Here is a 27,334-nt window from a genome sequence, read left to right on the forward strand (position 1 = left end):
GTATTAAATATAAAAACAGGAGTAGGGCATAAATAACATTAATAAAAACAGGGGGGTGTAAAAGATAATTGCACTATCCCTTAATGTTGTGTGTGCGTGGGGGGGGGGGGGGGGTGCAAGGGAGACTGTTGTTTTAAAATTTCGCTGAGTTTAGTGCACATATGGCCCTGGGATAAAAACTAAACTTCAGTCTGTTTTTCCGGGTGGGCATGACGCTGAAACGCCTGCCCGAGCGCAGCCGTACAAAATGTGTTGCTGGTTAGAATAGTCACCACTTGTACTTTACTAACACAATACAATGAGTATTGTCATCTGAACCCATCAGGTACTAGTTACTTTGAAGACAAATATATTGCATAGAAAACACGGCAAAAAGGTGATTATATTTATGTCTTTCTTCTATTACCCTGCCCATACATGTACCCCCCTCCTCTGTGCTGCTATGACGCCTGAATTTCCCCAAGCGAATCAATAAAGGAATATCTTATCTTATCTTGTGGTCAATTAGTACTTTATTTATATATTTTAAGAGAGATCGGGATGGGTTAGAAAGCCTATAGTCTGAAAATGGCACTTCAAGTGTAGTTTGGGTGGCTTTGAGAGCCAGCAACAATTTATTTTACACAGCATCATCTTAGATGACAGTGGGATGTGCTGACAGCAGAGGTCTTCCCATGTCTGTGGACATATGTGCCACGCTGCCATAAAGCCAGTAGACTTATACAGTGTCCAAGAACTTTATCAATAATATTATTACAGTTGTTATGGACTGGACTGCATTTATATAACTTTAGCTTTTATCCAAAGCGCTTTACAACTTATGCCTCACATTCACCCATTCACACAGTGACGGCGAAGGCAACCATACAAGGAGCCAACCTGCTTATCAGAAGCAGTTAGGGGTTAAGGGTCAAGGACACTTCGACACACTGACGGGAGGAGCCCGGAATCTAACCGGGAACCTTCAGATTACCATATGACCTCCTGAGCCACTGCCGCACCTATTATCATACAGAGACACAATTTGTATTGTATATCTTCATTTAAATGGTTACTTTGGTGTTTTCATGGGCAAAATCAAACCTTTTCAATAGCTTCTGTGTGATTTAGACTTGTGCTTTTATTTTGAAAAAGTTCGACCGGAAGTGTCATTGTTGTTGTCGCCGTCGCTAGCGGAAAGCCGGCTGGTGTCCTCGCGCATCGCTGTACTTTACGGTCGCGGTGACAGTTTCTATCAAATAATAACCTTATGGTTTCTACCAAACCGTCGTTTATTTCCATTTGATATTACGATATTACCGCCGACATCTCACGATGAATGACCGTTAAGGTAGCTATTGTTTGATACACTAACCTATTACTACGACCACCACAAGGCTAGTCATTTCACTTCTGTCAGACTTTCCACTCGTGCCACAGATGCATTCGATTATAATTTGGAGGTCGGAAATTCCGACTTCCCATTAGGAAAAATCGAATTGAAAACGCATCAACTCGGGAGTTCCTGGTTGCAAAGTTGGGTATGATATATTTTCTTTATTACAACAATACAAATCACAATTCACAACATAAATTACAACAGGTGGACAGGTGTGAAGAGGGGTACAAGCAATTGTAAAACAAAAACAAAAAATATATATATAATAATAAATAAATAAAAACATTGAGGAAATGGTTTACAAAGGTACAATAAACAAGGGTTAAAAATAGGTTAAATGGCATGCACTACATTGTAGACATATTTAGATGGCTTTGGGTTTTGTTGAGTATTTAAGAGTGGTGAGATATATTTCAATGTATTTCTTTCCTTCAAAATATATAAACTTATAAACTCCCAGTTCAAGCCCCTCGTTTCAACATGGCCACCCGCTTTGTGTGGATTTTAATTAAGTAAATTGGCTTGGCTATACTGTATGTCTGTCTTGTCTGTGAGTTGTAGTTCATGCAAGACAAATAGTCAAACGCACGTAGGTCTGAGATGACAGATTTGCCCACTTCCAACTTCCCACCGCCGACCTTAAACAAACGTAGCTTTGGCCTCTACTCACAGGCTGTCATGTCATTTTCAAATGAATAGGCCTATGTCCATATGACTCAAGGAGACTATTCATCCATTTATCCATTGTTTTTATTATGGGTTGAATGCTACAGAAGGTTAGGCTATGTGTGATATCTTGTGAGTTTGCTTGTTTTCCCTCTACCTACTCTAGCTTCTGAGGGATTATTACTATGCTACTGCAGAAAGTTATAAACAGAATACTTTTGAGTGGGAATAAAATAAAGACTGCCAAATAGATGCAATTGATCAATTCAAGTCACAGAACAAGCAGCTCTCTTTTGAGGTGTGTACCCCACCATTTACAGACATTATTCTAAGACAAAAAAAAAGCATAGACCATAATTATAAAATAGAATATAGAAAAACAATAGAACAGTTACACAACAGTTAGTTCCAGTAAGTAATTTGATTGGACAAGAGGCATTCCATGAGTGCCGATATTCAGTACAGCTGAAACAGCACTCAGACTTTTAACTATATGTATCACCTGCACAGGTGTTCTATTAATAACCGTTAATTAGGCATCTTCTCCGTCACAAGACTGACTTCTTTCCATCATTTGGTCAGAGCCAGGACAAACAAAAAAAGAGTGTGGGTATTGTGAGAGAGACAGAGAGAGAGAGCTTGTGTTTCGCATGGATTATAGTCTGAAAGCTTGCTAAAAGGTTACTGGCGGCCATCCACCAAGAGCACGAAACGAATCACACATGCCACCCTAGCGATGTGTCACACTATTTTTACTGGTTGCACAATGAATGGAAACGTCCAGATTAATGTGCATGATACAAAGTAGCTAGCCAGCGGTAACGTGTGTAGACCTAACTACATAAAGTAGCTGGCCAGCGGTAATGTGTGTAGACCTAACTAACTATACAAAGTAGCTAGCCAGCGGTAATGTGTGTAGACCTAACTATATAAAGTAGCTGGCCAGGGGTAATGTGTGTAGACCTAACTATACAAAGTAGCTAGCCAGTGGTAACGTGTGTGTGTAGACCTCCTGGTTTGGGAATAGCACTGCACACGACCGCAGCAGACTGCAGAGAGTGGCTCGATCAGCCGAACACACCATCGGAGGTGGGCTTCCCACTCTCCAGGACATTTACACCAGACGTTGCAGGGCCAAGGCTAAGAGAATAGTCAAGGACTCTAGCCACCCAAACAAATGCCTCTTTGCACTGCTGCGGTCAGGCAAGGGCTACCAGAGTCTCATGGTCAGTACAGAGAGACTCAAAAGGAGCTTCTATCCCCAGGCCATCAGGCTGCTCAATGTGGACTCACTGTAATATTAACGCATCCATTCTACATTCACTGCATACAACATCCACATGCACACACTCACTTTAAACATTCACCTTTAACAGTTTGAGTGCCAGCCATTAACATTGGAAACATGGTTAAATGCCACCACCCACTTCAATGATAGCGTTGTGAACGCTTAATCTCTGTTTTACATTATGGCTATGTGTCTAATCTGCCTGTCGCTTATCAATGACTTGTTTGCAGTCAACATTGTCGAAACGGATTGTTTTTTTAATCGGTTCATTTTCGTTTTATAGCATTTTGAAAAGCCCTCGTTTTCAAGGAAAATATATAGATTCCGTGATAAAAGGCATTTACTGGAATATTCTAGCATACACAAAAACGTTGAAATTTTTCGGCCTATTTATGAATCGTTTTCAAATAAACGCTAGATTATCGATAGTATATGTGTACTTATGCACGCTATAGAGGCGGGCTGAAAAAGCGATTCTCATTTCCTCATCAGCGATCACAGCGCACACACACACACGCATAGGGCAAAAGCTTATATCTGTGAAAACAGCTCTGATTATCCTAAGACTGGTCAAATAAATTCCTTACCTGAGATCAGATGTTATCCAAAAAGATTATTGATCGCCATTCCAAATATCGATCACGCTTATTGATTAGTGTTGAGTCCTGTAAATACATAATCCACGCGTTTCCCGGGCCGGTGAGCACAATCGATCCTTCAGATGCCTCGACGGAAAAGTAAAATGAGCAAACTGACCGCTCCCCCTGCATCAGTGTAAAGTAATGGGGTGCAGTTACACAGGGAGAGGCGATATGGGGCGGTATCTTCCCAATTGAGCTCAGAGAGACTCTGCAGCACTAACCCGAGGCTCGATTGATGAAATATGAATTCAAATCGCCAATAAAAAGAAATACGGCAAACAAACGCTATATAGTGTCGGGGGCACTCAAAGGTCGGCATGAACTAATGACAAAAAGCGTCCGTGGCACTCAATGTGTTAACACATTGGTCGCCAAAAACGTCGTACAGCGTTATTGCCCGCCATGCGTTGAACGCCAACAACACTGTACAGCGTGTTTGGGATCAATATTTAATTTTTTCGCCATGGCATTCATAATTCATCCAGCCAACCTCCGGTGCTGCAGCGGGACCCTGAATGAGACTGCACCACCTCAATACCGCCGCCTGGTGGATGGTCGGGCGAGTTACACTCTCAAAACCGGAAGTTGTGATCGGTGCGTCGAGGAAATTCCTCCGGCAGTAATATCTTGCTACAGGACTACAGACAAACACTGGCGTGCATATGGATCGCTGCCATAACGCAATAATCTATATGATTTTGGCGTTTATTGCGCCATACAAACCGGAAATGGATGTAGGAGATCGGCGCCAAATAATTGGGATATTTTTCTTCCAGTCTCATCGGCGAACGGTAAAAGAACAGTAACGTTATTTTCAGCCCGATTGTTTATTAATTTCACTGCAAACCATCTGATCAACGTATCAAGCCATAGTAAATAAAGCCGTTACTGACGATCAAGGAATTATAAACGACACCCCCCCCCTTTTCCTTCACGCATGATGAAGCATAATGTATACCGATCATATACATTTGAATTTTTAATATAGCGTGTATAAAGCCGGTGGGTGGGTCCTGGTTGTTGTAAACAGCGACTCCTACAGTTCGGTCGGGGCGCCTGCTCAGCGACGAAAGGATCTAAGGGGGGTAGTGTGATCCTTCCACACGTTACACCCTCTCAGTGAGAGTCCACGCTGTCAGGTGAAAAAAAGCGGTTGATTGGCTACACACAGGGCCGGACTGGGGAAATAATTCATACCGGGAGATATAGAGTGAAATATAGCCCCAATCAGGCCACTTTTTAAGCGGGGGGTCTGGGGGTCCCCCACCCGGATTTTTTTTGTTACAAAGACTTAATTTCCTGCATTCTGGTGAATTTTAGTGCATGTGAATCACTAACTAATGAGCCAACAATTGCTTAGTACAATGTACTGTTATGAACCTCAAATAAAATGGTTGTGGCACTAGCAATGGTACTCTCTCCACCTTCAAAAAGAAAAAAGCAAGAGCACAACATATTTTTCTATTTACTATTATAATACAGTTAACCACTCTCTCCACCTATTCAAACAGAGCAAGAGCACAATACCATATTCACTTTACTGATGCACACTTCAAGTTCAAGTTCTTTAATAGTTGTCATACAGAAGTACAGAATACTTTCATACAAAATGCTTCTTACTGTTACGCTCCAGAGACTGTGCTAGACAAGATAGTATCAAACAACATAATAACATAATATAGCATGAATTTAGAAGAAGAAAATGAGGTCACAGTTGTTCGGTATAGACATATGTACAATGTTCTGAGTTACCATATAATATACAATACACAACTATGCAGTGTACTAATGTACAGTACTATCTAGTGCAAAGCAGAAATGGGATGAGGTACAATTTTAGGTACAATTTACAGTAAGGTGTACGAGTTGTAGTGCAATCCTTCATCCATAAATATAAAGTGTGGGGAGTGGGTGCTACAGTGTGTTTGTTTAAAGTGGGTGTGTGCTATAAAGTGTGTGTAGTGGGTGCTACAGTGTGTTTGTTTAAAGTGAGTGTGTGCGTGTGGATGTGTGTGCTATGTGTGTTTGGTGGTTGTTGTTGTGTAGTGTTCATTCATTGTTCGTTTAGCAGCCTGATGGCCTGGGGATAGAAGCTACTTCTGAGTCTTTCTGTGCTCGCCTTGAGACTCCTGTATCGCTTGCCTGACGGCAGCAGTTCAAAGAGGCAGTTGTTCGGGTGGCTCGAGTCCTTAATAATTCTCTTAGCCTTCCCCTTGCAACGCTTGTAGTAAATGTTCTGGAGGGTGGGGAGCCCCCCTCCAATTGTGCGTTCGGCTGAACGTGTCACTCTTTGTAGTCTGCTTTGGTCTTTTGCAGTGCTATTCCCAAACCAGGAGGTGATGTTGCCGGTCAAGATGCTCTCTATTGTACATGAGTAGAAGTTCTTAAGGATCTTCTGGCTGACTTGGAACTTCCTTAGGCGCCTGAGGAAGTAGAGGCGTTGTCGTGCCTTCTTCACAACACTGTTAATGTGTGTGGTCCATGTCAAGTCCTCGGATATGTAGGCTCCGAGGTACTTAAAGCTGTTGACTCTCTCAACCGGTGCCCCGTCGATGCTGAGGGGGCTGTAGTCCTTGACCCCCGACCTCCTGAAGTCCACAATCATCTCCTTTGTTTTGCTGACGTTCAGGGAGAGGCTGTTTTCCTGGCACCATCCCGCCAGGACCTTGACCTCTTCCAGGTAGGCCCTCTCGTCGTTGGCAGAGATCAGGCCCACCACCACTGTGTCGTCAGCAAATTTGACGATTGTATTGCTACTCCGCTGAGCCACACAGTCGTGTGTGTACAGGGAGTAGAGGAGGGGACTCAGAACACAGCCCTGGGGGGCCCCTATGTTGAGGGTGATGGATGAGGAGGTGCAGTTGCCTGCTCTCACCACCTGGGGTCTGCCAGTCAGGAAGTCCAAGACCCACTGGCAGAGGTCATAGCCCAAGCCCAGGTCCCTGAGCTTGGCTATGAGTATGGAGGGGACTATGGTATTGAATGCCGAGCTGTAGTCGATGAATAGCATTCTCACATAGTTCCCCTGCCTCTTGTCCAGGTGTGATGCTGCTGTGTGCAGCACATGGGATATGGCGTCCTCCGTGGACCTGTTGGGGCGGTATGCAAATTGCAGGGGGTCCATGTTGATGGGGAGGGAGGAGCAGATGTAGCCCTTTACTAGCTTCTCAAAGCACTTCATGGCTATGGAGGTGAGAGCTACAGGGCGGTAGTCGTTGAGGCAAGCAGGCTTGGATTTTTTGGGTACAGGGATAATAGTGGACTTCTTCAGGCAGGTGGGGATGACAGCCTGTTCTAAGGACAGGTTAAATATGTCAGTGAATACTGGGGCCAGTTGGTCGGCACAGACTTTTAGGACGCGGCCGGGGATGCCGTCCGGACCTGCTGCCTTCCTGATATTCACTTTTTTAAAGGTCCGCCTCACCTCATGCTCTGTTACCCTGAACACTGCGCCTCCATCAGCAGCCGACCCCCCCCCCCCCCATTGCCGAGGCTTGTGAGCTGGTGTTGTTATTACCAGCATCAAACCTCGCATAGAAGGTATTGAGGTCGTTTGCTAAGGAGATGTCACTGTTCAGTTTGAGGGAGGCGCCTTTGTAGTCTGTCATCGTTTTGAGCCCCTGCCACATAGCTCTAGAGTCAGCTTGTTCAAACTGGAGTTCAATTTTATCCCTGTAGCGCCGTTTGGCCTCTGACACTGTCCTCCTTACGTTGTGTTGCGCCACCTTGTGGTCGTTCATGTTGCCTGCCACTAGGCCGTCATTGTATGCTTTGGTGCGCTCTCTCAGAGCTTCACGGACGGATTTGTCTACCCAGGGTTTTTGATTTGGGTAAACTTTCATTTTGGTAGTGGGGATTGTTTCTTTCACCCTAGTACAGACATAGTCCAGCACTGTCTCCGTGTAGGCATTAATGTTATCTGTGTCGCGGAATACAATCCAGTCTGTGTTGTGAAACACTGACACTAGTGTATCCTCTGACGTCACATCCCATTTCTGCACCTCTCGCGAGACTACGGGAGTACTTTTAATTCTTTGTCTGTACTTTGGTGTAAGGAAAATGGATGCGTGATCTGACTTGCCAAAGCCACTATCAGAATGAGCCTTGTAGCCACCTTTAAATTGCGTGTAACAGTGATCTAGGATGTTACCGCCTCTGGTGTTGCAAGTCACATGCTGGTAGAAATCAGGCAATACCTTTCTCAGATTGGCGCTATTGAAATCTCCCAGTACTAAAATGGCGGCGTTAACGTTCGTCGCTTGTATATTGTTTACCTCGTCGTGTAGTCTGGAGAGCGCGGCGTTGTTGTTGGCTTGCGGTGGAATATACACTCCGACCAGGATGATCGCCGTTAACTCCCTCGGGAGGAAGAAAGGACGACACTTGATGGTTATATATTCCAGTTCTGGGGAGCAGTGATTGGATAATTCCTTCACATTCGTTGGATCACTCCAATTTTTGTTAAACATGAAGGCAATACCTCCACCACGTTGTTTACCGGACTCTGATTGTGTCCGATCCTTCCTATGGATAAAGAAATGATCCGCTGGTTGAATCGCGTGATCTGGAACCTCCGGTGTTAGCCATGTTTCGGTGAAGCAAAGGACATTGCAGTCCCTAACGTCTCTTTGATATTGAATCCTTGCTCGGATGTCATCCAGTTTATTGTCTATTGATTGTACATTGGCTAGCAATATACTGGGAAGTGGTGTACGGTGTCGTCTGGATCTCAGCCTGTTTCGGATCCCAGACCTTTTTCCTCGTCTTCGCGGCCGCTTTTGGTGGTCTTGTCCATGGCCGGCATAACAAAGGATCTCGGTGGGCCATTTCTGCTGTTCAGCGATCCGATCCAGAGAGCAATCCAAACGGTAAGTTTTTCTTAATCCAATGTCAATGATTGACTGACGGTCATACACATATAATGCACCAACAGTTGGTGCAAATAAAACTCCTAATACTATAAAAATTAACAAAATAAAGCACAGTCTCGTCGGAGCGATCAGAGAGGCAGCCATCAGAGCAGCGCCAGGTTCATGTCTACCCATCAACAGTTAAAATAGCCCTTTACACAAACATTAAATAACAGACCTTTTATTACAATACTATAATAACAGTAGCCACTGCCAGAATAGTGACACATGTATCGCGTGTGGTGAGCACACACATGTATGCACAACAAAGACAGAAGATTGCGTTGCCTCAATCATTTTAACTATTAAATGAGCTCAAAGTATGAGCTCACTGACTGAAATTTCCAACAAAAAGCATCAATTGTCAAATAATATTGATCACATTAACTAGACTAGATGTTTTTGAGGAAATTAGAAAGGGAACAACAACTTAACCCTTGTGTCTGATCAGATTCTTATTTTTTCGATAACGTTGCAGTGATTATGTTTGTAGCCAATGTGGCAAAGGTGTGTAATTGCAAAGGTGTGGCAAAGGTGTGAATTATCTCTCTCTTTCATAAATTGTTTATTCAACTTCAGCCCCAATCATAACCACCACATATTGTTTTTTGTAATGTCAGATTTAACAACTCCTTCCAGGGGGGGCAGGTGGCGCACGGAGATTACGTTCGTCACCAACACCGGGAGACACTAGGATTCGCCTGTTCGAATCCAGCTCCCGGCGTTGCTATCAGCTTGGCTGTCCTCTCACGCTGATACAATTGGCCGTATCAGGGGGTGGGAAGCTGAAGGGTGGGTCCTGGGCGTTGTGGACAGCGACCCCTACAGTTCGGTCGGGGCGCCTGCTCAGCGAGGGTTGGATCTGAGGAGAGATAGTGTGGCCTCCCACACGCTACACTCTCCCCGGTGAGGACCTGCGCGGCCAGGTTGGCCTGCCCCAGGCTGCACATGCGTTGGAGGAAAGCATGTGACAGTCTCCGGTCTCCCGGACCAACAGTAGGGGAAAGTACGCAACAACCAGGAAGGGTGGGATGGGAGAAAAATCGGGAAAAAGGAGGGGAAGAAAGATAAAAAAAAATAAAAAAAATAAAAAAATCCAGAAAAGTGGGAGTGTGCATCTGCCATTCCATTCGCCGCCTCCGCTGTTAATCAGTTGTATCGTCTGGTCCCGCCTCCACCAATCACAAGCGGCAGCACGGCTCCATTGTGTGTGTGTGTGTCCGCGTGAGGAAGAGAGAGTCAGATAGTTCTCCAACTCTGTCGCAGACAGTGAACTCCTGGTTGTTCCCCACCCATCTAGGTTATCTAAAAACGATCGCGCCGCACCGCCGCCACAACTAGAAACAATGGCCTGGCAAAAAAAATTAAAATAAAAAATTATAATAAAAAAAATGATTAATTCTTTTTTATATATAATTTTTTTTGTTATATGTGCAGGCCAGGCCACCGGGAAAACTCCCGGTGCTCCCGATGGCCAGTCCGGGCCTGGCTACACATGTGTCGGAGGAAGCATGTGATAGCCTCCACTCTCCCAGACCGGCTGTAGGGGGTAGGTGCGCAGTGTCCAGGAAGGGGATTGGGAATTGGCATAACGACTAACTGGATGGGAGAAAAACTGAGGAAAAAGGAGGGGGAAAAAGATTTAAATTTTTTTTTTATAAAAAAACAACATGACGCTGTTGCTGACATTTTAACACTTTGATCGCCGGGGTTAAATTCATAATTTACCATCCCTCGCCAGCCCTATTTAACATGGAGAAGTTCCCCTTCTTTGCAGGGCTATAACTTTTTAAATTGTATTGCTAAATTGACATTACTATGGCCCATTCAACGTCCTATATCTATTGTTCAGGGTGTAGCAACGTTATACTTTTTCATTCACATATTCATACTAAAATACGGTCTAAAGTATAAGTATGTTTTTATCGTTTTCTGCAGCTTTCTCCAGAACTTGATTTATAGCCCTAAATGCATTATATTAATGATCAAATACAGTTTGGTAGAAATCTGTGCGAGATAAAAAATGTCAACTGGACGTGCTTCTAGGAGTTACTACGTATGATCTGATGTTGACCGGATGGGCGGGGGGTCGTTTATAATTCCGTGGGCAACGTTATATCATTCATCTAGTGTGGGTGATATGATCATTAGAGCAGTTAGTAAAGAACACGTTGACAAATAACGCTGGATCTTACCGTATCTTCCTCGCGCCGTTGGACGATGGGCGTGGAACTGAAATATTCCTATTATGGGATGTAGAAATACCCGATCCATTTCCAGGTTGTATAATAGTATATACGTCCAAATCATGTTGTTTATCGAGTTATTTGCAACCGATCGACATCCATTGTGTCAAGATGGAGTCCTGCTAATGATAGCGAGTGCCCGGACGAAATATGGGTGAGCACCACTTCATCCGCATCACTTCCTGTTTGGGCGAGCGGCCGATCGGCCACCAGATGGCGCTCTTGAACCGTTGGAGAATTGAGAGGGGCTCACCAGTACATATAATGTCTCCGGGGGAGAAATATGATTTCGATCACAGATTTTTGAAATATTGATATCAAAGACGCTGTCCAGCGTCTTCGGCAGAATAAGCATGGCGGGGAAAGACGCTGAACAGCGTCTCCGGCGATTAAAGTGTTAAGTTAAAATAATAATATAAATATAATGCAATCTTTAACAAAATGTGGCACTGAGTCGTAGTATCGGAGTAATTCTACGAGTACAAGGATTAATACATGAGCACAATATATCCCTACATGTCATTAATGAGCGGCGATGCAGAAGTCCTCCTTCACCTGCAGTGTGTCTCTCTTTGCAGGGTGTGTGTGTGCGGCGATGACTGTGTTCAACCTGTCCTTTGCCGCCTGTGGCTTCCTGGGAATCTATCAGCTGGGGGCCGCGGGGGCCGTCCTCCGCCACGGGGGCCGGCTGCTGCAGGGTCTCAGGGCCTGCGCCGGGGCCTCAGCGGGAGCCCTGGTGGCTGCGGTGGTGATCACGGCTCCAGACAAGCTAGAGGTGAAGCCTTTCAACCTGTGCATTTCACCTTCTCTCCCTAAAGGACTGTAGGCTTAAAAACAAGTGCAAAGGGCTTAACCATTTGGTTGCCGAAAACGTAGAACTACGTTTCTGTCGCCCGATCGTTGAGTGCCGGAAACGTAGATCTACATTTTTCTCACGGTATTTCTTTCATTCGCTATTGCCATTCATAATTCAGCGGGGCACCTTGTGCATACTGTTCTGAGTGTGTCTGAGCTGGCAGACGGTCTTATACCGCCCTCTAACGTCTTCAGCCATTATTGCATCCCGTTAGAAACGGGTTAGTTTCTTTTCTCTACCGAGCTGCGGCGTGGGGGTGAGTCCTAAACACTCCGGCAAAACACACGCTTGTAGGGATGGTTTGGACTACTGACCCCGCCTGCCCGTTGAAGTGCAATGCCCAACAATGTCGGAGACAGGATCGCTGTGGATAACTGGAATGGCAATCGGATACTTGGATTCTTTTTTTTGCATTACATCCGAGACCAGGTAAGGACACTATATATGAAAGCTTGCGTTGATCTGATATTTATTTCTACCGCGATTGAAGCTATCTGTGTTTTATGTGTTTGCCGTTGGGTTGCAGGAGGGGGGGGGGGGCTAAACCACATTGCATGCGTGCACGAGGAAGGATAAAAATGATGATCTAGCGTAGGGGTGGACAGTATAAACGGTATACGGTATAAACGGTATGAATTTGCTCTACGGTATGGATTTTGACTATACCGTGTAACCGGTAGAGCAGCTCTAAAATAGCAATGACGTCATGTAACCACAGCGCGACTATTTCACTCGCATTTGCCCCTAAAAATAGATAGAATTAGTCATAGATAATAGATATGTGCGAACTGGAAAAAGTTATTTAGGAGGCTTCGCGCAGTGGGCGTGCCAGCCCCTACCGCACGCATGTAAACACGGGTCTAGTAGTCTAGTGGGACGGGACACGGGAGGACGGCGGCGTCTCCCTGAGCTAACGTTAGCTTAGCTACCGTTACAAAATGACCCAGTCAACTATTCACTTTTAGTTTAATACATGATGAGGCATTGTCTAACCGAACGGTATCTAGTCGGCCAGCTACCGATAGCTCCTGACATCAACAAACGCTCCACAAAGTCTAGTAGAGACGTGTATGCTACCTGTTAGCTCACGTTAGCGCAAGTTAGTTCACCGTTCAAAACGAAATGTCCCATTGAACTAAATAATTCACTGAGGCGTTGTATTAACGTTATATATCCGGCTAGCAGTAGCTACAGATAGCTCCTGATATCAATGTCTTATAACACTGATTCGATGCGTATTCGAGCTGAGGGCTTGCTGAGCACAGTTAAGTAACGCTATACCAATAGGGTCCAGGTGCAGCGCCGGAGAATCCTGGCCGTAGCTCTGCTCGAGGCTACTCGAGTATAGGTCCAGGTGCAGCTCCGGAGAATCCTGGCCGTAGCTGGAGGCTACTAGAGTACACACAGACAGTGGAGCTTGTTGCGTGGTGGCGATGTCTCGCAGATAATACAAGTACAAGTCTAATTATATAATATATATATTTTATAAAAAAAAAATATATATAAAATAAAATAAATTTTAATCAAAAACGATGATACCGTGATATATACCGTTACCGTCTATGCTTCAAATTATACCGTGATATACATTTTAGACCATACCGTCCACCCCTAATCTAGCGTTGATTTCAGGAAGATCCGATAATCAGGCGAAAAATGACAGTGTTTATTGAATTACACAAAAACGCTGTTTTCGGGTCTTTTCCCTGGAATTACTCAGAAGCAACCAAACTATATTCATATTCAAAACGGTATAAAACGGAAATGTACGGATGAAAAAAGAATCAGTTTCTTGCACGTTGACCAGAAGCAACTCACTGAGACTCGACGGCGTTATTAGACCCATAGCTATACTATAAAATATAGGTTTAGCTCTACAAACTACAACTACGTTTACATGGGGTTAATGGACGGCAAGGAAGGGGTCACTTCCCGGAAGGGGCGTGGCACTCTGTGTTAAAGGGGCACTTCACCAAAAAACGATGTTGACTTATTTTGCACATAATCTTACACACACATCCAAAAAACTGTTTTGCACACATTAATTTAGTTTGACAGTTAAAATTATGTTTAAATATGGCCACCAGTGATCTGGGACATTGAATCCTTGTGTTGTGTTAATTACAGCTTAATGAAATGATAATGTAGCAGTCATTAGATAGAGTTTTTTCATCTACGTACATCATTTCATAGTGCTGTAATGAACACAAGGCTCCCAAGCACTGGAATACACAAACATCATGTAGAATGTGTATTTTTACATTTGATACGGTCAAGGTCAACTTTATTTATTTAGCTAATTTAAAACCAACCGAAGTTGCTCCAAAGTGCTTTGCAATGCAAAAACAGACATACCAAAAACTAATAAAAAGAAACAAAACACAATCAAGAAGACCAGGGATGTACCAGCGATATACCAGGGATGTATTATATGGCTTAACAAGCCTCAAAGGCTAAAGAAAATAAATAGGTCTTCAGCTGTGACTTAAAAATCCCTAAAGTCTGAGCAGATTTTATTTGCAGTGGCAGACCATTAAAGGTGCTATAGATAACATTCAGCCACTAGATATTGCACTAGATAACCAGCATGTAATTTATCCAACCAATTGGTGTTGTCCTCGACGACCAGTTGAACTTCTCTGCTCACATCGCAGCGACAACCAGAACCTGCCGATTCCTCCTGAGCAACGTCAGAAGGATCCGCCCCTTCCTGACAAAAGAATCCACCCAACTCCTCGTCCAATCAACAGTCATCTCCCGCCTCGACTACTGCAACGCACTGCTCGCTGGCCTCCCGGCCACTGCCACTAAGCCTCTTCAACTCATTCAGAACACAGCGGCCCGCCTGATCTCAAACCTACCGAAGTCGGCCCATGTCACCCCACTTCTTAGGGACCTGCACTGGCTCCCCATTGCTGCACGAATCCGCTTCAAGGCCCTCGACCTAGCATACCGTGCGGCAAAGGGAACTGCTCCCGCCTACCTCCGGTCAATGGTCTCTAACTACACACCCTCAAGACCCCTACGCTCTGCTTCTTCTGGCCGCCTCAGACCTACTCCTATCCAAGCTCCGGGAGGGTCATCAAAGAGAAGTCGCCTATTCTCAGTCCTTGCCCCACAATGGTGGAATGAACTACCCACCCCAGTTAGGACAGCCGAAACACGTCCAATCTTTCACCGTCGACTAAAGACGCACTTCTTCAACCATTATCTGAATTAAAAAAAAAAAAAAAATGTATCTAACCCTAACTAACCATACTGTCATGCACTTGTCCTAATAAACTAACCTACACTGTAGCACTCAACACTTTGACGAACATTGTTACTCAGCTGATAGAGTTGTGCCCTTCCTGATGGCTTGTCGTACAGAACTTGTAAGTCGCTTTGGATAAAAGCGTCAGCTAAATGACTAAATGTAAATGTAAATGTAGGGGAGGGCATATAATATTATACAACATGTAAACATTAATTAAATTCGAAATTGATATTCTAAATCAATATTTTTATTTGGGGGGGAAAGAAGTTGCCTTTGAGAACCAATGGTTCTCGAGCCGTAACGGCACATGGGGCAGGAGCCTATCTCCTGTTTCCGTAGCGTGAGGCAGCTTGATATACAAGTACACCCCTTGGACATGACGCTAGTATGTCGCAAGGACTTCCCCCCAACCAACCCTTGATGCTGAGTGTCAAGCAGGGAGGCTATGGGTACCATGTTTAAATAGTCTTTGGTATGACTCGGCCGGGGCTTGAACTCCCAGCCTCCCGAACTCAGGGCGGACACTCTACCCACGAGGCCACTGAGCCGGGGGGGGAAAGCAATACTTTTATTTCTAAAAGCTTTCAACATGTATTATTAAAAAAAATATATATATATATAGAGTACTCTACATAAAACAAATTGATATAGCACCTTTAACCTCCTAACACATCCAGTGCCGTTCACGAGAGGTCGCTGTGGGCCGTGTTTGCCAGCGCTTTAATAAATGGGGATACATACCGGTGTTTGCAGTGCTAAAACTATATTAAATAGTATAGCTATGGATCTAATAATATAGTCGATTGTCATTGAGTTTCTTCCAGTCAAGATGTAAAAAACAGATAATTCTTTCATCCATACATTCCCGTTTTATACCGTGGAGTATAGTTTTAGATTAATTCTGTGTAATCCCAGGAAACGCCGCTAATTATTGGTATTATGTTTCATCATGCATGCATGAAAGGGTGGGGGGGGGGGGTTTCTATGCTTCGATCGTCACCAACGGCATACGTTGTGGACTAACGTTACAATAACACTTTTGGATCACAACGAAGGCATGCTCGGATCAACGCAAGATTGATACCATATAGCACTTACCTTGACTAGGTTGTACTGCAAATAGAATATTCCAATTATCTGATCGCCATTCCAAGTATTGATGTCGAGCGTGTTGCCAACATAATTAGGGATGCTCGATATTGGCTTTTTTACCTATACCGATATTGTCCAACTCTTAATTTCCGATACCGATATCAACCGATACCGATATATGCAGGGTTTCCCCCCCCCCCCCCCCCAAAAAATGGAATAATTTCAGGTAATTAACATTACATATCTCTTGTTGTGGAATTAACACAACATTATGCATACTTTTGACAATAAATAAAATCTGAATTTGTTCTTACTTGCTTGCCTGGGTAAATAAAGGTTATAGAAATATAAAAAAATAAATAAAAATCTTTTTGAAAACCGATACCGATATTTTCCGATATCACATTTTAATGCCGATATCGGCCGATAATATCGGTAGGCCGATAATATCGGACATCCCTAAACATAATCCATCAAAGTACATGAATCGGCGGTGCTTGATTATCCTCAATCCATGTGTTATAAACGTTACTCCTGCCCGAGTAGGAAAACCCGAACCAGACTTTTTAGATCGACGTACAGGCTGAGCCAGAGAGATTCCAAGGATGTGCAATACCGGCCGCAAGGCATTAGGCGGCGCTATTGGACGTTTGCGATCTCAGACCCATTCAGGACAGCCTGCACAGGCTGCCTCGATGGATTATGAATGGAAATAGCGAATAAAAGAAATAACAACCCATAAACGAGAATCTTCGTTTCTGGCACTGAACCGTTGGGCCACAGAAACGAGAATTCTCGTGAACGCCACCGGATGTGTTAACTGGCGCCCAGAAAAGTGGCCATTTTTAAACTTGAACTTGAGGACTGCATACTTTTTTTGAAAAGTGTATCTTTATACTTGCATAAGCCTGGTCTCTTTTGAAAGATAACATTCTGAAGTTTCTGATAAATAAATAAAGATCACTTTTAGTGCTAATGAAATAGAGTAACATAGGTCTGAACTTGAGTTGTAGAAAAACGTGTTACTCACGTTTTTCTGTAGTAGTTGCAATATCCAAATATAGTATTTCCAAAAAGATTGGTATGAAGAGAAAAAAACACAGAATGAATTGAAGTCAATGAGGAAATGGTTTACTGGAGAGCTTTTCATTTATTTTTGCAGTTTACCAAAATCGCTCCTAATCACACATTTCTGAACGGATTTCTATGATATTTGGACATGTACTACATAAGACTTCACGTTAGCCTAGCTTAGCACAATGACTGGAAGCGGACATGACCGGTTAGCCTTCGGGAGAGGTGTAGGCTAACCGGTCATGTCCGCTTCCATTCATTGTGCTAAGCTAGGCTAACATGCAGACATATAGCTTTCTACTGAACGCACAGAGAGGATACTGGTATCTATCTTCTTGTCTCTCTCAGGAGAAGACTGTACGCTAATTTCCCAAAATGTTGGCATGTTCCCGTACATTCACATTTCTACTTGAGTAAAGGAACTGTGTACGTCTCCACCACTGGTCCTCATCTTCTTCCCCTGACAGGTTTGCAAAGACTTCACCTACAGATTTGCGGAGGATGTGAGAAAGAAGCGGTTCGGTGCCATCACTCCGGGCTACGACTTCATGCTCACGTTGCGGTAAAACCACTGTTCTGTTTACACCACTGCTGTTTACACCACACTAGGCGTGTCCCCGATAATGATTTGTATAGTCGACTTTGATTGGCCAAAATTTGCTGATAGTCAACTGGTAATCGATCTTACCTGTGACCGGTTGGACTGCAAAAAGGATTTCCCAGTTATCGATCGCCATCTGGTAGATCGATATGTCCATTGGCTGATCATATATTCCTTTACTGCACACTGAAATCCACGTCCCAAAACGTATTCCGTGCTACATGCTACAGGCATAGCTTCAGGTTAGCAGAAAACTACATTGAAGATCCAGAAAAAACAAGACAACTTCTGCCACAGGGAACACTGCATTATCGAGACAGCGCCCCTACGAGGATCTGGCCGGTAATGCACTTTTTCGAATTCAAAGAGTAGGGTACTTCTTGAGTGCCGCTCGGTGACATTGAGTAGGTTATTAAAATGGAATAAAAGCCAAAACAACCTTGCCGTCCGTGGTTGGCCCTTTAAGCATGGCGCCGAAACACGGACATCTCCGTGGCTGGGCGCCAATGTGTTAATGTCTGAAGGAGTCGACTGAACTGAAGGGTTCTTGTCCTCTGCGAAAGCATGCAATTGGTCCACTGATGGATACATCTTGATATTTGTCTAGTCTAGTGTGTTCATTAGACGGGTGAAATCCTCTTTCAGTGCCTCTGTGCCTGTTTTCTTAGGCAGTTAGCCTCTCTGGTATGTGTGCCATTAGCATTAGCCACGCTTCTAGGCCTCTGCTTTTGGAAAGAATGATAAAAAAAATATATATATATTTATTTTATTGCATTTGACTGAGAGATTGGCAGTTGACCACGGCTCCTTACGATCGATTAGTCGACTATTCCACTAGTCGAGGTCAGCCCTACACCACACACACCGCAGTGACACGGAACCCAGGAAAATATCTGCACTATACCCAAACAATAACATCAGAGATAATAAGATTTGCATCATTGTACTTTTGTTGGCCGACAGAGTGCAATAATTACATGCCGCCCTGAAAAGCGCTCCCGATTATGGCGCCTTGCAGGGCTATTATTAAAATCTTGACAAATGAGCATCTGTCGCCGGCCATCTCTCTAGGGAGGGGATCGAGGAGATTCTGCCTAGCGACGCCCACAGTCTAGCGGGGGACCGCCTGCACATCTCAATAACGCACGCCAGCAGCGGCAAGAACGACATGGTGTCCCGCTTTGCCTCCAGGGAGGAGCTCATAAAGGTATACACACACCGCAATGCAGCGGCTACTTCCTTCTCCATAAACCTTGTCCTTTTAATTAGAGCTGTCACGTTAATTAGATTAATTAATTACACAGCAAATTATCACATTATGAAAATTTACTCAAAACTCATAAAAAAATAAATAATAATTTAATAAATATATATATATATATATTGTTTAAATCTCATTCATTCCATAAGAACGTAGAATAAACATCTACAAACTTTTTTTTTTTAATTGTCCATTTGCATGTTCTTGGTATCTGATTCTAGGGACATCTATGGATCTCAGGGAATGTATTCCCAGTGTCAGAAATAATGTGTCTGTTACTAGGCTTGAGTAAATTGTAATGAACCAAATGAGAATATCAATAAAAATTTTAAATAATCTTTTTTTTTGTGACTGAATAACACCATGCTAAAATTTACCAGACCTGAAAGATCTAAGCAAATGAATAAATGGAAGATGATTAAACAGAAGGTTTTGTAGATACAGTACTGAATTCTGCCATCCAGACACATGCAATTTGAAATATGATTATAGAATATAAAATATCAGGCCTAAAATGGTTATTCCAATGTACAGTTTTGCTTGTACAGTTGTACAGTGTCCCCCACCCACCCCTCCTACCCAACCTCCACCCACCCAACCACCTCCAATGTACAGTCCCCCCCCCCCCCCCCACCTACCCAACCTCCTCCAATGTACAGTTTCTACGTCAAATGTCTTTTCTGGACTCTTTTCGTATCACAAACAGTACTGTATTTGCAAATCTGATATGTCATAAATGTATAGATGTAGCAGTACTATCTGTATGTCATGTATGTCATATATGTTATGATGAATTGAAAATGGGGGACCCTGATGTAAACAAGACGAAAGTCTTTCTCTGGTCTGCATCTCCTTAACAATTGTATGTATTGAGCTGTACTGTACCCATTCTGCAATCTGTTAATAAAGTTTTCAATCAATCAATCAATCAATCAATGCGATTAAAATGTGATTAATTAGATTAATTAATTACAAATCCTGTAATTAATTAGATAGATTTTTTTTATCGCCTGACGGCACTACTTTTAATACAAGATCATTAAATGTTTGACGTTTCATGTCATTGTTTTCTCCTGATCTATGGTCCTAGGTTTGGGTTTTTACTGGGGGGTTTTCGACACCATAAGACGTTGCAGTCCATTTAATTTCTTGAGATCAATGATTTGTTTGGATTTTATATTGTTTGTATTTATTTACATGTTCGAAATAAAGATTTCAAATCAAATCAGTCAGTGGCGCTCGGAAAGGGAGCTTGAGCTTCCTCTCCGTTTCTGGGGCCCTAAGAGAGAGTCTCGAGCTCTTCACATTTCCAAGGATTTTCTTATTTGTTCTGTTGATATCAGATTCGGAAGACATAATATCCTATAATATCCAGCTGCCCCGACGCCTCAGAAACAGAACATCCTTCTGCGCGGTTCAGGGGGAAAGACTGCTTGTTTAAATAGATTCTTGACTTTTTGTCTTGGTGTTTCTTAGGTGCTCCTGGCCAGCAGTTTTGTTCCTATTTATGCGGGCATCCGGCCAGTGGAGTTTCAAGGACAGGTAATAACAGGCTGCCTGAGTCTTACAGAAAGACACGCTGTTCTGTGTTTGTCACACAGCACCGAAACACACTCCTACGCAGAGCTGCCTCTACATAAACCCACTCCTACACAGAGCTGTCTGTACGCCTGTACGTCACACAGCCTGAAACGCACTCCTACACAGAGCTGCCCCCACATAAACACACTCTACATAAACACACTCTACATAAACACACTCTACAGAGCTGCCTCTACGCCTGTATGTCACACAGCCTGAAACGCTCCCACACAGAGCTTCCTCTACATAAACGAGAGAGAGAGACATATACACTCTACAGAGCTGCCTCTACACCTGTACGTCACACAGCACTGAAACACACTCCTACACAGAGCTGCCTCTACATAAACACACTCCTACATAGAGCTGCCTCTACGCCTGTACGTCACACAGCCTGAAACACACTCTTACACAGAGCTGCCTCTACGCCTGTACAGTACCTCACACAGCCTGAAACACACTCCTACACAGAGCTGCCTCTACACCTGTACGCCACACAGCCTGAAATACACTCATACACAGAGCTGCCCCTAATCCTGTACGTCACACAGCCTGAAACACACTCCTACACAGAGCTGCCTGTACGTTACACAGTCACACCACTTCCCATTGATGTGGCAGGCCAATCCAAAATGTGCCATGGGGCCGTTTTACTTTTGCTAACACTATACTACAAGACCCGCACATCCAACTTCCACATTCAGTTGGATGCGCTTGTTATCAGCTCCTGGGTGCTCCCGCTTGATGAGCGAATATGAATGGCTTGTAGTATAACGTTAGCGAATGTAAAAGGTGCAGTGGTTTTCAGAAGGGTGAATGTCGAGCGACTTGTCATGGAGTATTTTTCCACCCCATGTCAACATCAATGGCAGTGTGAAAGGTAGGCTGAGATCTACCAAAACATACACTTTATGTATATACGCACATGGAATCTAACAGGGGCAATCTTTGGCAGTCCAATTGACACTGGCATGATAATTTAATTGACACTGGTATGGTCCTTTAAATTACACTGGTATGGTCCTTTAAATGACACTGTTATGATCCTTTAAATTACACTGGCATGATCATTTAATTGACACTGGCATGGTCATATAATTGACACTGGTATGGTCTTTTAAATGACACTGGTATGGTCCTTTAAATTACACAGGTATGGTCCTTTAAATGGCACTGGCATGGTCATATAATTGACACTGGTATGGTCCTTTTAAATCTCAAAAGGATCATTGTGTTTTACAATCATTTACAATGATGTTGACATAATATATGTTGTTGACTACAATGATCCTTTTGAGATTGAACTCAATCAGCGCAGGAGCGATATGCGTGATGTGTTGTTAAAAGGCTGACGCTCTAAAGTATAGGAATACGTGGCGGTGTTTGCAGGGCTATAATAACTATATTCTATATTATAGCTATGGATACAATACTATGGCCCATTTGACATCACATATCTATCGTTCAATATGTGAAAAATTATACATTTTCCCATTCATACGTCCCCGTGTTATACCGTGGTGAATATAAGTATGGTTTTAGAGCGGTCTAGGGTCATTCCCGAAATGCTGAGTTATAGTCGTATACGTCAATTCCACTATAGACGTTGCCGTGTCTTGCCTGTACACGCTATTATTCCTAAATCAAATCTATATCATAGGTATTATGTTCCATCATGAATGCATGAAAGGGGGGGGGGGGGGGGTCGTTTCTGATTATTTGATTGTCAGTAACGGCATTCGTATTGAACACTAAAAACGCTTATCAGCCCGATCGGTATAAAAGCATTGCAGGATCAAGCTAAAATGTACGTCAGATCGTGCTTACCTGTGATCGGGAGTATTCCAAAAATAATATTACAATTGTTTGATCGCCATCTGGTACATCCAATGTCCATTTGCTCCACGGCATAATCCACCACAACATATGGATCGGGGATATTAGACGCACTTCAATGGAACCGGGAGAACCGTTTGCCTCGCCCGACAAGGAAAAATGAAACCCGAGACATTTGGCCGTCCCACAGGCCACAGATACAAGGTTACAAAGGGTGCTCGATACTGCCACCTGGGTGGATGCAGCGGGTATTGCACTTTGGCATTCTCAGGATGATTCCCCATGTTAACCCAGATGTCCGTGTGCCTGTAATGAATGGAAATATCGAATAAAAGAAATAACGATGAAAACCCGACTATACTCGGGTTTTCGGGGGTCCTGGCGCTCAACGCATGGCGAGATAACCCGACTATCATCGGGTCTGGCGTCGAAAGAGTTAAAGAGCCGTACCCGTGTAATTTAAAGGACCATACCAGTGTAATTTAAAGAATCATACCAGTCTCATTTAAATGAGCATGCCAGTGTCATTTAAAGGACCATAGCAGTTATAAAAACAAAACAAAGAATAATCAGTTAAAACAATTATACACTGAGATTGAGTGGCTTGTGGTTTTAAACTGTCCAAAGATTATGCGAGTTACCAGTTTGTAAGGTATTAAAAATCATAAAAAAATGTGTAACATACTCCATCTCATGTGATATTGAAGTTATCTGAACCCTCCAAACTGCAATGTAAAACATGGGGCCGCCCCAGGGATAGACAATGAATGGGGTTCTGACTATATGAGGCTATACAATGTTTGTGAGCTTATGTGAGGTTTGCATCAGAATTAAAACCTGATTTGGGGGTAAGACCTCACACAAACCTTTTAGGGCCACATAAAGTCAGAGCCCATTTCATTGTCTATGGAGCAGACCCAGTGTGGAGGGTTCAGAGAAGGTTCTCTCTCAGGTTTCTAGCTTCAGGAGAGAGAGGTGTCTGTTCACAAATACTGACTGAACTGTCCTGGGGCACAGGAAGAACACTTCCTGTGCCCCAGGAAATGGGTAGTATTCTTTAAAGGTCCCATGCATTATAAATGGCCTTTTCCAGTGTTTAGCATAGTTTCCTAGCAATTGGGGATTATATCAATGTGGTCTTTGTCGTTAATTATCATATTGACTCATCAGTCTAGTCTCGAGTTCACGAGATCTTCCCTCACTCAACTAAGCTGATCTGCAGTAACGCCCCCTCTATGGTTGTAGAGCGCATAGTGTAACCCGACACTTCCTCAAACGGGTTTTGACAGAGAGGCAGAGAACGAGCGAGTGAGAGAGAGAGAGAGATAGAGAGGGAGAGAGAGAGAGAGGGACCGGCGGGACCGTGCAGAAGTGTGTGTAAAAATGTGTGTGCGCCATCTCTCTCCCTCGTCGGAGCATTTACACACAAACTTGACTGCGTGTGTGTCGGGGCCGCGTGAATACTTTACCCAAGGCAGTTGTCCTTCCGTGTTCGGGTTGCGCGCCCTGATTGGCCTCTCAGCGCCCAATCGCGTTAGCCCTACTACTCTCTCAATATACTACTATCACTTCAGTTCCACAGCCCCATTTCCTCGTATTGTTTTCGCCTCCGCCGTGCATCATATACTAAAACTAACTATCACTCAACTCACTATCACTCAACTCGCTACCGCCGTGCATCATATACTAAAACTAACTATCACTCAACTAACTATCGCCTAACTCGCTACCGCCGAAGAGTCTCACAATATACTAACTCAATAGCTAAGGGGATGCAGACCAGAGAGAGACTTTCGTCTTGTTTACATCAGGGTCCCCCATTTTCAATTCATCATAACATATATGACACACACGACATACAGATAGACAGTACTGCTACATCTATACATTTATGACATACCAGATTTGCAAATACAGTACTGTTTGTGATACAAAAAGTGTCCAGAAAAAGAGTGTATATACATTTGACGTAGAAACTGTACATTGGAGGAGGCTGGGTTGATGTGATGTCGATTGATATGAATAGCGTGTTACGTTAATAGAGAGATGAAAACAATACGTTTTTTATAATGATGTGAGAGATGAAAACAATATGTTATATATATTGATGTGATGTCGATTGATATGAATAGCGCGTTACGTTAATAGAGAGGCGAAAACAATACGACGTTAACTGAAAGCTGATGCATGGCGCTTGAGTGATAGTAGTATATTGAGCGAGTAGTTAGGCGATAGTAGGGCTAACGCGATTGGGCGCTGAGAGGCCAATCAGGGCGCGCAAACCGAACGCGGAAGGACAACTGCCTTGGGTAAAGTATTCACGCGTCGGGGACGCGTTTCTCCTCTCTCTCTCTCCCTCGTCGGAGCATTTACACACAAACTTGACTGCGTGTGTCGGGGACGCCTCTCTCTCCCTCTCTCGCTCGCTCTCTCTCTCGCTCTCTCTCGTATGTATCACGCTGTGTGGGTGACTGTCAAAGCGCTAATGGGCGGAGCCCATCCAATAACAGCCTGAAATCCTGAGGCTGAAAAATTATACTTTTGAGTACTTCATTAGAAATATAAAACAATGCATTTTTTTTTTAAACAAACCTTACAGATGTCTTCCATAGACTCACAGGAATTGTGTAAAGTTGCCCAAATAGTGCAAGGAATAGCAATGCATGTCCCCTTTAATTCACCAAAGATCTCTGTGAAACTGGTGTTTTACTAGAAATGGATTGACGGAGGATTCACCAACAGTCTGCCCATCCTACCAGTGGGACGCACCGTAACTGTGTCCCCCTTTGCTGGGACGCAGGATGTGTGCCCTGTCCACAGAGGGCGCTACAACCGCCAACTCAGACTGGCCAATATGAGTGTAATAGTGAGTATTTGGTCGGTGTATGTCTATCAATAACATCCTGTACTATTTGCCCAAATGATGTAGAGAGCAATGGATTAACATAGTCCAAGTCAATCTTTACCTTTTCACGCTATATTTGGTTGTTATTTTTTATCTACACATGTAAATAAACAGATCACGATTTTAGGCTATGTTCACACTGCAGAGTGGGCCATGTCCTTTTTTTTTTTTTGCTCATATGTGACTCAGATCAGATTTTCTCACAACAGTGTGAACAGCACAAATCACATGGAATCTGATCCTTTCAATTCTGATTTGGGTCACTTTCATATGTGGTGCTAAATCAGATACAGGTCAGATTTTTTGTAATGCGACCTCAGTCTGAACAGTCATGGGACTTTCAGGCGACTTTTACATCATTCTAGATTGACATTTGTCACAATTATGTCCATCTTCTTTATTGTTTGCATGCGTGTCAGTTCAGGAGCGTGCCCAGTTCACACTGGAAGCTGATATTGGCCACAAAATAAATCAGATCTGAGCAATAAATCAGAATTGAGCACTAAGGCTTGCAGTGTGAACATAGCCTTATTTATGTATTGTGCAGGTGAGGTACAAAAAATGAAAAGAACAAAGGGCTTAAAGGGGCACTTCACCAAAAGACTACATTGACTTATTTGGCACATACCCTCACACACATCCAAAAACTCTAAACAGTTTTGCACACATGCATTTAGTTTGACAGTTATTGAGAGTAATAAGTTCAAATATGGCCACCAGTGATGTCATCAGGGATATTGAATCCTTGTGTTGTGTTAATTACAGCTCCATTTACTCTCCATAACTGTGGACTAAATGAATGTGCGCGAAACCGTTCCGGGTTTTTGGATGTGTGTGAGATTGTTTTTTGGTAAAGTGCTTTAACCGAAATATCACCAAATAAAATGGTTTCAGTATATATAAATAAAACAATACAATATAATATGTCTATACAGACAATAGTACTAATAGATAGGCCTAGATAAATGAAAAGAGAGAAGAAAGAGAACGCCATGAAAAGAAAAAGAAAAACTGGAGAGAAAACAATGCAACAATAAAGAAATGAAAAGTACTTGGCTGGAGAATCGGGTGTTTGTCATGTTTCACACTTGTCGCCATGTCTTTGTGTTCTCTCTCCTTCTAGTTCTCAAAGGACAACATTGTGCGTCTCCACCAGGCCTTGTTCCCGCCCCCCGCGAGCCGCATGCAGGCGCTCTGTCGAGAGGGCTACGACGATGCCGTGAGGTTCCTGAGGAGCGAGGCCCTGATGTGCTAAGGGCTGCCCCCCTCCCCTCCCCTCCCCCCACCGTTTAAATGGTAAATGGCTGCATTTATATACCGCTTTTTATCCAAAGCGCTTTACAATTTGTTGCTCACATTTTTACCCATTCACTCACACAATCACACACCGATAGCGGAGGCGACCATGCAAGGAGCCAACCTGCTCATCGGGAGCAATCCTGCTCAAGGACACTTCGACATGCTGCCTGGGAGGAGCATTTACAGTTGGACAGAAATGCCAACGTTTTAATACTTACGTTCAAATACTTGCAGGCCGTGGTAATCCCTGATTTTATTTGAATCCTTTTTGGTTCTACAGTATTTATGTAACAGATCTGTTTTGTAAGTTATTGATGCTTGATAGGTGAGAATTCATCTAAGAATTTTTGTGATCACTGATTTTATTTATTTATTTTTGGTTTTACAGATTTTTTTTCTTTTAAAATTATTGCTGTTTGTACAAATAAAGGTTTACCCAGACTA

The 27,334-nt window shown here is 43.4% G+C and overlaps 1 protein-coding gene across 3 annotated transcripts; it reads left to right on the forward strand.

The window, feature by feature from the left end:
* The first annotated feature begins 1,185 nt into the window (after nt 1-1,185).
* pnpla4 (patatin-like phospholipase domain containing 4) lies at nt 1,186-27,334 on the forward strand. Of its 3 annotated transcripts, XM_084325187.1 has the most exons (8): nt 1,186-1,520; nt 11,708-11,904; nt 17,875-17,969; nt 19,080-19,215; nt 20,746-20,811; nt 25,400-25,552; nt 26,715-26,887; nt 26,986-27,334. In XM_084325187.1, exons 2-7 carry the CDS (start codon nt 11,725-11,727, stop codon nt 26,844-26,846), a joined length of 762 nt encoding a protein of 253 aa, XP_084181313.1. In that variant the 5' UTR covers nt 1,186-1,520; nt 11,708-11,724; the 3' UTR covers nt 26,847-26,887; nt 26,986-27,334. The 3 variants fall into 3 exon arrangements, with proteins under 3 accessions (XP_084181313.1, XP_084181311.1, XP_084181312.1); XM_084325185.1 differs by having other exon boundaries at nt 26,715-27,334; XM_084325186.1 differs by having other exon boundaries at nt 1,186-1,330; nt 26,715-27,334.

Source organism: Notolepis coatsorum, assembly GCF_963971535.1.
Source record: "Notolepis coatsorum genome assembly, chromosome: 1".
NCBI lineage: Eukaryota > Metazoa > Chordata > Actinopteri > Aulopiformes > Paralepididae > Notolepis > Notolepis coatsorum.